General features: G+C 32.0%; 1 protein-coding gene across 1 annotated transcript; it reads right to left on the bottom strand.

Moving 5' to 3' along the window:
- Positions 1-1,343: 1,343 nt before the first annotated feature.
- LOC130625658 (dual specificity protein phosphatase 7-like) lies at positions 1,344-5,901 on the bottom strand. Its single transcript, XM_057440758.1, has 3 exons — positions 5,435-5,901; positions 4,416-4,847; positions 1,344-2,109 (listed from the first exon to the last, which is right to left on the bottom strand). The coding sequence occupies exons 1-3, from the start codon at positions 5,808-5,810 to the stop codon at positions 1,796-1,798; spliced, it is 1,122 nt and encodes a 373-aa protein (XP_057296741.1). The 5' UTR covers positions 5,811-5,901; the 3' UTR covers positions 1,344-1,795.
- Positions 5,902-11,843: the final 5,942 nt, after the last annotated feature.

Below are 11,843 nucleotides of genomic sequence, written 5' to 3'. Positions count from 1 at the left end.
AAAATAAGAATGTTAAAATACAATATACAATAACATTTATCAAATGTTCCAAAATATATTTTTTTTCTTGTTGGTTGCAACATCTAATAAGAAGATTTTGTCAGTCAATTCCTAATGAAAAGCGCTTTGCGACATGGTGAATCCAATAACAAAGTTTCTGTGCTTATAAAAACGATCGTTCGAGAATAGCGCTTCTCTGCACCAACAATGACTTATTAAACTGAATATATTTTCCACTAGGCTACTCTAAAAAAAAATTACTTTGTGAAAAAGTAAAGGAAAAGCCCTCGATCCGCTTTTACCGTGCGTGTGCGAGGATATTTGTCCGTACAACTACTTTACTAGTATCCAAGACCTGGTTTGATGTCATAATATACAAAATCAACCGGTTCAAATCTTGCTAATATCTCGAACGTGCAGTTTTTCATTCTCAAGTTAAGTACGTTCCAGTAAAAACAGTTTTTCCAGTAAAAAAACTTTTGGTAAAATGCGACCGATGTGTAGCTGTGAAAGAAACTAAGCAAGAAATACACAACAATCCACGTCAAAAACGTGTTTAGGTTCTGTTGTTTCTCGCAACACTTCAACGATGCGTGTCCCAATACGTGTCGTTTTAAATTACGACAGGAATGGCTTAAACTGCAATTTGGGCCGATTTTACCGCTTATTAACCGATATTTAGGAGTGTTTATATGAAGACGGGTTGAATCGAGATGGCGCTTTTAACCGAGATCTCTGTTACGAACATTTTAAGAAACAAAATTTGTTCATGTACAAAGCTTTTCCAAAATCTCGATTGATTCCACTTAACTCTCAGTTAGAGGGATGAGATTTTTTGGTATGAACAGAATATTCGTGATATACAGGAAAGTCATGTCACGCAGTAAACTATAGATTTAAATCAGGCGGGATGACATTAATTCAAACGTTCAGTCGAAATAAATTTCACCCCGCAAAGCCGAGCGTCCTCGTTTAATGCAAACAACACTTTCAGCCATCATGCTAATCTAAAGTCTTTATACATCTCTCAATAGCAGTCACTATGGTTTTGTTTGTTTAGATGGAATTAAATATAAACAAAAACAATTTTTTTTAGATTTAAAAACCCCACTTAACGCAAAAAACAAGATATTCTTCCTGTCAGTACGTCGCCTTAACAGTTTGAAAAAATAATCATGCCGCATATCTAACTTTTTGTCCCCAGGGGTTTGTCTGGTAACTAAATCAAGTTTCGTTTGACAGAATTTTGTCTTTTAAATCAAATTTATATTTCACATTAACTTTTCCCGTCCATCCTGTGTTGGAGTTTGCCGCCAAAACGAAGATTAAAAAATGCATGGAAATTATCACAATCTTTTTTGTTTTCTTTCTGAAAGTTCAATATATATTTACAATTCGAAACATTTCTATAAAATAATTTTCTTCACACTATGTATAAATGCCTAATTAACGAAATTAGAAAGTTTTTATTCGCGAAATTGTATAAAAAGTAAGGGAAATAATTCGAAACTTTAAAAACTCTTGGAACGAGTTTTAAGGCAGCAAAGATGCGTTGCATCTGATAAAGTAACAAAAAAGAATTACGTAACTTTAAAGCTAATCGAGGCAAGATAATTGACTGAACGAGGCAACTAAACGAGGCAACTAAACGCAATATTGATTTCATATAAAAGTAGCAAAATATGTAAAAAATATTGTTACTAAGCAACAAATTCTATGAAATATTAATATAAGTTAATATAATCGAGGTGACTAAAAGTCATCCCTTCAAATTCTATAAAACAATAAATAAATATCAGCAACTATCTGCAGAATCCACTGATGACGTAGAGATTTCGCTGCCTGTCGAGAGAGACCCAGGGCTTACGCTACCCGGTGAAGTGGCGAAAGGCGTTGGTGGGATGCTGCGACTTCGTTCGAAATCTAGTAGCTGTCCCATGAAATTGAAGTTAGGGGCAATGTTACTCTTCTTGCTTTTAACGTGATCGTAAGCTTCATTCAGAGAGTAGTTATAACTCGTCATCAGATATGCGATGATCACTGTACTCGAACGAGAAATTCCACCGAGACAATGGACTAGTACACAACCTCCTTTTGACATAGCGTTATCTGAAAAGAAAAAAGAAAATTCGGTTAAGCTACGCAAATTAGAATACAGCTCGAAAACAGTACAAAAAAGATCTCGTTGTAGGCGGGTGTTTAGTATGGGAGGGTGTTTTGAATTAGCATGTTTTCGCTAACCCTTTTCATAAATGAGAACTATTCAATATGACGTCATCATGCTGTTAATTGTATTTTGACGTCCGATGTCACGTCCGACCGACATGCACTTCACCGTAGAGGTTAACACTTGACCACATCGAATTTTGTAAATAAACTTAACCAATTAAGGAATACTTAATGATTATTCTAATCTTTTAATCGTCTTGGTTTTACTAACTACTGACGTAAATTGATCTTAAAATTTCTCAACCTAGTGAAATTACATGTGATAGAAAAGAACAATAGTTGAAGAATTGATCATTTCTCGCTTTACATTTTCACCTACGCGTGAGTGTGAGAGAATTTCAGTGATTATACTCTTGTGGCGCGAACTGTAATCATCTATTCTAAATACGTCTTTAAAAATATTCCCTCTTGAGATACACTCATTGATTCTGATAGTGATACCTAACAAGCAGAGGCGTGAACTATTGTGTTATTTCTACAGCACCACATGACGTAACGAATCTCATTCATTTGTCAAGTAAAGAAAGAAAAAAACAATAAAATCCTTCCTTCAATTTATTTAAAATGTATGACTTGTTTTGACATATACTATATCTTTTACTTTCTTAGTTATTGTTATTAGAAACAAAAAGATATAATCTATCCGGTTGATGTGTTTTCACTTTATGAATATAAAAAAAAATAGTCATGTCAACATAAAATTTTTCAGGAAGTCTGTTTTTTTTTTAAAAAAAAATGTAAATAAAAAATAAAGTTTTTAAAAACAGGAATTTGATTTCGAAATAAAAAAAAAAGAATTACGGATATCAACAAAGTGAAAAAATTAAGAAAGTACATTAACCTTAATAATTGTGTAATACTCGAGTAATATTTTAACAGTCAATGTATTTTGGTATGACCACTAGTTATTACCATTGACGTCAATACAGTTGCTAGGTTACAACGAGGTCGTATTTAGTCTTCCTTATATCATTTAACCGACGCCTGCGAGAATAAACTGTCGGAAATGAACGTTATTAACAAGTGCATTAAAACAAAATATTACAGTTGGTCGTTTAATAACGGAAATCTTACAGGAAGATGGCGGCGAGAAGAGAGAATTTTTTGACAGCTGGTTTTCCGTGCCCAAATTTGAATACCTGTTATTTGCACACGACGTGCCATCGTGCAAGCTCATTTTACCCACTGTTTCTATTTTTATTATTATTTTTAGTCTTAGAACTAAAATGATTTAAAAACATATATACCCTTTGATTTCGTGTACAGTAAACAAAATACACGTAAACACGAAAAATGAGGTGAAAATTAAAAATATAACTCTATTAGCTTGTTGAAAGATAACATTTGTTTTGAATAATTTAAAATAATAAGAGGTTTGGGTACGAGTCTAGGCAAACAATGAAATTTAATTAGAGCAAGCCAATTTGTTGATGAAGTAACCACAACGATAAGAGATAACTCAAATTTCATCAATGTTTTTAATTCGACCACAAATATAACCATTAAAGATCCACTTACAATTTTAATTGCGCAAATCCCATTTGACAGGATAAAAATGTATTGTGAAAGCATTAGTGACCCAAACCACTATTCTTATTAAAGCATTTAAAAAACAGTTTTTTAGAACAATAGCAGGCAAAACAAGATATAAAAGTACGAGCCTAGATTATCTCCCTGACGTAACTTTCATGGGGTGCTTAGTTGATAAATTTTCTTTAATGTTTTTTTTTCACTTTTTTTGGAACATTTCTAAAATATTTGCACAGGGTAATTGCTTGTGTTTTGTAAACAAAATCAAGTTGAATGTTATTATTTTTACTTTAAAACTTCATCAAGCAGATAAGCTACCTGTTCGTCATGTGATCTGGAAGAAAAAAATGTTTGCAGCACATCGTAAAAGTTCATTCAAACTATACTCAAATTGTAATTAATTTTTTATTATTGCCTTGCTGGTTTTTTTCGTTTTTAAAGAAATTACCTGTACTGACCGAGAAAAGAAAAAAAATGAAGAAAAAATAGTGCATATTTAACACACCTTCGTTTTACGCTCTCCAGCGTTGGTGTCATTTTGTAAAATTAACAACGAATGACGTCATAGGGAACAGTTCTTGTGAATGATTAAACAGAGGAGTAAATAAAAATAAAAACAAAAACAAAAATAACAATAAATTCAAAAGTATGCTTACCGATAAATGAAAATGCTTTGGGGAATAAATCCATCATATTTCCATCCCAATTATCTTGAATCGGAAGTTGTAGATACTCGAACTCGGATGAACTTTCGTAAACATTCGGAAGATCGTGTGTAACATTTAATATATGTGTGATTCCAGCGGTCTGAAGCAGATTCAACACCGAAGAGTCCTTCTTATTTCCTAAGTATAATCTAGGCATAATTTCAATTGGTCCCAGTGAGTCTGGTCGAAACAAGAGATCTTTAGCGTTGACAGTTTGTTGTTTTGGTGGAACGTTGTTGTTGGCATCTCGGAACGGCATGGGAGATGGAATATCAGAGTGTATGGATAGATTGGCCAATGAAAATAACGCATTGTTCAATTCAGTGCCCTCTCCACATTGACATAAATGTGGGAAACAGTCTTCAAATCTGCTAAAACCACCTATAAAAAACATAAAATATAAATATAAATATGAGATATTTTTAAATTGGCACTAATAATTATTATTTTTTTCATGATTTGTAACACCAACTAATGTTTTTCCTAAATATTTATTTAATAAACCATCATTGTTTATTTTACATATTTCATTGAAACCTATTATGGTAGAGGACAACACCATAGTCAGCTTTTGTGTGAAAATATAGACAAGTTTTTGTTTGCAGAACAAACACATGCTTGAGAGGAAAGGATGTATATTTTTAACACAAAAATTTTTGTGGTGGTGTTGAATAGTGATAATGATTGACGTCGCGTCAATTATGTGCTCGTTTGAGTGCATTGCAATAAAAGTTACGATGTAAGGTGTCCATTCATAAAGAATTAAAAATATATTTATAAATAAATATTCTATTTATTATTGTTACTGAAAAGAAGGAAAAATAATCTGTTTTTAAAAAGAGCAAGTTATGAATTATTAAAACTGTTTAAATATTTATAATCAATTCTCAATGGCGACATTCCAAAAATGAAGAAGTTATTTTCACCATTGCAAACCCAAAAGGTCAATTAAATATTCTTTTACTTACCATTCAAAAGTGCAACACTATTATCCTCAGACATCTTCTGTTGTAAAAAATCCAGCACTGAGCTCTCACGATAACATTCAGCTGTGGATTGATCATCATACAGGATAATCTTCTCAACTTGTCTTCGTTCGTCAAACTTTTCTTTGGCAATATCAGAGTTAATGAAGTTCTTAAGTGGCACGTTCCCTTTTCTAAGTCGACGTAACATTAAAGAAGGGACAGAGATATTAATTGCTCCTTCAATATGTGCTTTAGAATAGTCTGTAAATGGTCTGCAGTCAATTATAAGAAGGTTGGAACCTTGTTGGTACTGTGTAAATAACCATTGTGGATCCTCGCCAGATATTTTTGTATTCTCAATCATCCTTGAAGGCATCCTACTACGATTATGACAAGTGTAAACAATTGGATAGGTACTGTTTATAAATGCTTGCTCCCTCAGAGACTTCCAAACGTAACTGATTGTGTTTTATGCTCAACTATGCTTATAACTGTTTTTTGAAAACAAAGAAGGTAATTGAACATAATATTCTGTTAACCAATAGGAATACGTTGTTTTGTAATATGACTATAGTTAATTGTTTTCAAACAAAAGGTAATTCAATCCATCAAATTCCATTACATGAGAAGGGTGAACCAATATTTTTGTTAGGGGGTTAGGCCAGATCGAATTATTTTATTTTTACAGCGTAATTTTCTCGTTTATCTGACATTTTAAATATATTGTTATATTTTATGGCCACAAATTTTTGAAACATATATTTTTCATAAGTTGAAAATCAACATAAAAATGGATTTTTCCCAGCTTTAGAACATTGGAGTTAGAATTACGACGAAAAAAAAATTTAATAATGTTTTTAATGACATTTATAAACGTTTAACGAGCTGATTAATTAGAATATTTTTAATTTTTCAAAAAGGGGTACCTTAAAAGTAAAAAAAAAATTAATTTAATTCCTGAGAAAACTTTGAAATCAAGCAATGAATGTTATAGTTTTAAACCTTTTTAGGGCCGCTATTTGTTATTATCACTTCAATGAAACATTATTAAAGATGTTATTCTAGATGTCATAAAAAATGTACACTTATAAATAGGATCTTTTTTTAAAGCTTGGTACAAAAAACATAATCGAATTTTATTTTGAATCGATAAACTACTTGATTTTTGAAGAATAATTTAGAGTGGTAGGGTTTACATAAAGAAGAGAGTCTTTATTAAGAATAGTGAGATCACTATTGTCTCAGAGATTTGTCTAGTCGCCAAATATGTCGATAGTCTAGTGAATAACGGTGAAACTCTGGGCTGTTTTCATTACTTGAGCTTAAAGTTCAGCTAGATATTTGCGAAATCGACACCCTTGATCAGTTATTGTACCTAAAAATAAACGCACTCTTCTCCCCTGTGGTTTAAAAACTTTCACATTCTTAAAACTCTTCTTTGCATTCCAGCGTAGGCGAAGGAGAGAGTGATAATACATCAGAAAACATTGTGAAGTTTTTGTTTACCTACGTCACAAAGTAAACAAAATTTTCGTTCATCGTGTAAACAAGAAATGACTCCACGCTTGTTATTTTATTTTCTTTATAAACACATCCTTCCGTGGAAGACGAAGTAACTTAACGTAACAGTTACAATCATGAATGGAATGTTTATAATCACAAGAGTTTTGTTTACAACTTTATAAAAATAATTAGCAATATAATTTGTGAAGTTTCACTAACTAAATTTCTAGAGCTTTTCTGTCTGATGATACTTAAGAATATCTCTATTATGCGCATGCGCCCTGTCAGGTTAACCGCAGTCTCAAGTCATTAATTACAAGTCTGTATTAACCGCAATTTTTCCGACATATGCAGATAGATCCTTTTAAATTATCTGTATCATTTTCAAGTTGGCAAGAAAAATGGAACGTTTATTTTTATTATTAGTTCTTTACACACGTTCATGAAATCGAATAATTTCATGTTTGGTTACAGTTTGAATGAATACAAAAATTGACAGCGAGTTGAGTTGCCGTCGAATCTAAAAATTGACGGCGAATTGGGCTACCGTCAAATCAAAAATTGACGTCTAGGTAAGCGTCTAGAAAATTTGAATGAGGGTTTTCTAGCGACTTTATGATGACATTATTTTAATTTTAAAAAAACGTTTTTTAAAAAAAACTTTCTCATGTGTCGTTTGTGGACTTATCATTTTTGGTGTCTATAATCGATGTTAAACAGGCATAGCATGGTCCGATGTTTTTGCACACACAAAAAGAGGAAATAGCGGATATTTTTGCAGCCATAAGCGCCCTGATGTTATCACAAAAAGCTTTTTGGCGCGTCATTTCAGCAATGACCTGTAAAATTTTATAAGCTTCCAGCTGACACCATATTAGTGAGGTCGGCTGTCATTTCCTGGTCATATAACGTTTTTCATGAGGGTGAGTCACTCTCTAAAGTTACAAAAAAAAAGCATATAGGATTAAAGCGTCTGAGAAACGTGTTGAAATATTGACATTCATCAATCTCACAGTACCCACACACAGAAAAAAATAATATTTCTTTATTTATCTTCTACACTTTTTATTTTATCTTCTTTCAGGTATTTTATTTTTTACGCAATATCACTGATGGTGTAAAAATGACGTCACACCCTGTTTTTTAATTTTTTTATTTTGTTTATGTCAGCAGAGCATGTATTTTTACAAAAACAGGAGTAAACAATTTTGATGAAATTATCAGGTATAATTAATTGTGATTAAATTTTCGACATGATAAATTGTTTGGGAAATTAAAAAACATTGACAATTCACTTCTGCGCATGCGTAAATAACATTTGCGTTAAGTAAATTAGTTTTTTTTAATATATTTAATGTAAACAAAGCGCATTTATGTTATTATGGTGAATGTCATTTAGCTTCCAGACGATTTCTTTTCTTTTCCAGACACGGTAAAAGAAAAGAACTGGGAACTAATTTGTAAATGGCTTACTGTCAAGTTAACGGTTTGCCATTCTTTCGGATATTAGAAAGTCTCTTATCATTGCTTATAATTAGTTCCCGGATGAAGGGATAGCCATACCGGATAGAATGCATATATAAACAGAAGATCTTTTTTTAGCAAATTGAAAGACTTTCTAAGTTTTCGTACGACGAGAAAGAAAAGGACATTATATTGTGACTCACGAACTTTTGAGAATTCTTTACTAAATTTTTATGAGATGGCTTTTTGGGGAAAACAGATATAAATGACACAGGATAGGTGTTGTGTAGAATGGAAAAAATAGATGATATAATGACAAAATAAGAGTAACGACTTTTTAAAATTTTTATAAAAAATGTAACCCCGTCTTAAAAATGAAGGTTTACCACAATTAAGGAAATTCAAAATATATTAAAACTTCATTAATACGACAATTCTTGTTTCCAACAATCGTCGTGACGTACCGGTTTTATTTCGGTATGAAGAAAGAAAAAGTCCACCAATTTTTACGCAACATAGGGAAACAGAGAGACAAAATTATGTTCTTAATTTATGTAATTTGTTAATAAAAGCTTGCTTCCTTAGTAAAATTACAGAGGAAAGGAAGATATTTTGTCTAATATTAAGTAATTTCTCTTTAAATTCCTTCTTCTTCTCGTTGGTTTTATATCCTCTAATGTGGTCGGTCTCCATATTGACATGCACAAAGACTGTTGTTGAAGAGTTCTAAATATAGTTCTAATGTAAACATTATAAAAATGTTAAATTTGTCAAGTACGACATTTCCAACTTCCGTATTGCTTGTACGAATGCTTAATCTGCAACATCAACGAAATTTTATTTTCCACTAAATTTGTTAATACACATGCAATTTCAGTTAGTTGACAAATCTATTTCATTTGGCGCCAAATTACGCTTCGACAAATCTTCTGATAGAGTGTACATGCATTCTGGGATAAACTTGGGGACTTGCAATTTTATATTAATTCTTACCTGATTTTTTGTTTGTTTGTTTATTTATTTGCCTATTTGTTTGTTTGTTTGTTTTATTTTTTATCAACGAACGTTCTTTTTATAAGAAAGTCTAAATACACTTTAGCTATGTTGAATGTGCTTATTTTATTTTTACAGATTTTAGCCTGGAATTTTCTTATTTGTGTTGAAAAGTAGATGTAATCGTAATAAAGCAGTAAAAGTGCATAAAAGTAATTTTAGACTCGCCATAATGTTTCTCATCTACGAAAAAATTCAATCTTTTTATGGTTTTTTATTATCTTCTTGAGTAAATTCCAGTCTCGACGTTCTTATTAAACTAGGTTCTTATAAGAAAATGTTTTCTCGAATTTCTTCAAAATTTTCTCGTCAAACATATAATTTACCCTGTTTCGAAATTCATGCGCCATAAAAACACATAACGAGATCATAAATAAATACTTTCATATGAAATTGACGTGAGTAATACGCTTTTTTCTAATAAATGATCTGTTGTGTTTTTTGCTACTTGCTACAACTTTAGTTTCACAAAAAATTATGTTATGGAGCTGGTTGCTGATCTTTATTTTTTTATAATTTTTATTTCTGAAGAAATTTCAAGCGTTTATATATTTATTTCAGTTAGGAGGATAGATAAAAACTAATTTAAAACTATTTTTCAAAAAAATCATTCTGATTATGAAATTGAAGAATCGGGATGACAGGCAATGCAAACGTCAGCAAAATTATTGACAAAATCATCAGATTATTATCAGTATTTATTGCAAACGTCAGCAAGTTGTGTCAATTCTCACGTTCACTATATAACGTCATCTAATTTTAACAAAATACTAACGTAGCCGTAAACCCTCTACACATGTATAGGTTCAAAAGGTTAATAGTATAAACATGAAGAGCGGGGAGAAATGCTACTTAAGATTTACTCATATACATATCTCTATGTTACCCACTTATGTTTCTCTTGTCCATAGAGATTCTTGTTAATAGCGGTATTTTTTCTGTGTGTGTACGAGAAAAGATGCTGTGCTATGAACACACAAAGTTGCAAATGCGATATATTTTAATCGACCTTGTTGTGAATTCCTTTAAGGCTGCAACTAGCAACGGGCAAATTGCCGCGGGTTTTTTACGACCGAATTCCGCTGTCTTTTATAAATAGCGCGCGATGCATATGCTTCTATACATTGGCACGGTGGAGAATCTAAAACTGTTTTGGTGCGGAGTTCCTAGCAGAACATAATTGGAAAGCAGCTATCAGAAAATGTTGATAAATAACATGGTGATGGATATAATGATCTTCCTGAATCGTTTATATTTTTTTAAAAACAAACTTATAGTAGTCACATGATCACAAGAAGCACAACCCATAGTGTTTTAGATGTATCCGCTAACTGACGCAAATCAAAATTATAAATAATCAATAAACGATATTTCGTGCGACATATCGTGAAATTCCATCACGAGACGTGTCCAAAAGCAATGTATGACGTACGTCATATCAGTTTCCATGGCAACAAGTCCCAATCTTCGATATTAAAGGTTACGCGTTTATTTCATTATTTTGAATTGATTTCGCTACTTTATGTTGACTATTGTGGCGCGCACCATTTTTCTACGCAGGGGGGGGGGGGGGGGTATAGCTTTTTGAATTATATCAATGACGCACAGTTGCTGAAAGGTTTCCTCTACTTATTTTGTAAAGTGCCTTTATGTTAATCAGCTGAAAGAATTACAAGATAAACATCTTCATTGTTTAACTTTTTGTAATGTTGTTGATATTCAATAGATTTAATTTGTTAATGAATTTATTGTCTCAACGGGAAATGTCATCATATATTCAAATCATATACTATCAGTTAGATATGATGAACTAATTACATCTCAGACCAGCCAGGATAGTTTTTTTCCTTTTTTTTTAATAACTCATTCAGATTCTGTTTTTTATTGATGATTGCTTGACTAAGTCAGGATGACGTCAACACAGCTGGGCTATCGGGGTTTTTCGCCGCTATTGAGATAGTCAATTACTTTTGTGATAGCTTGCTGACGTCTTTGGAAAAGATAACTCTTTGATCACAGTGATTTCTCAACTGTATGTGGTAATCCATCATATCATTATTTTTTTTTAAAATTACCTCTACGTCTTCAGAAAGTTCTTGATTCTTTTCGTAGCTACTTTTTCTTACTCATTAAATATGTTTGAACAAACGGTGTTTTCTTGTAAGAGAAAATTAAAGGGAGCCACTCATTTGAGGAAGGTACTGTTTGAGGGAGGTACTCATTAACTGAAGGCACTGTTTCAAGGAAGACGCTTATTAAAGGGAGGTACTTGCTTAAAGAAAGCACTAGTATGAGAAAGGCACTTATTCCAGGGCCGCTTATTTGAGGGAGACGTTTATTTGAAGGAAGGAGGCGTGTGAAGGAGACACTCGTTAAATACGTAGAAAAA

The sequence above is a fragment of the Hydractinia symbiolongicarpus genome, chromosome 14, assembly GCF_029227915.1.
Source record: "Hydractinia symbiolongicarpus strain clone_291-10 chromosome 14, HSymV2.1, whole genome shotgun sequence".
Lineage (NCBI taxonomy): Eukaryota > Metazoa > Cnidaria > Hydrozoa > Anthoathecata > Hydractiniidae > Hydractinia > Hydractinia symbiolongicarpus.
Note: the sequence above shows the minus strand (reverse complement) of the source record. Positions and strands in the feature narration are given on the sequence as shown.

Bases quoted from the DNA above. Each gene is read 5' to 3' on its own strand.
- LOC130625658 (XM_057440758.1), bottom strand. From the start codon at position 5,810: ATGCCTTCAAGGATGATTGAGAATACAAAAATATCTGGCGAGGATCCA. The intron at 4,848-5,434 runs GTAAGTAAAAGA...TGTTTTTTATAG, and splicing joins TAGTGTTGCACTTTTGAATG to GTGGTTTTAGCAGATTTGAA. The intron at 2,110-4,415 runs GTAAGCATACTT...TTTTCTTTTCAG, and splicing joins CAAAGCATTTTCATTTATCG to ATAACGCTATGTCAAAAGGA.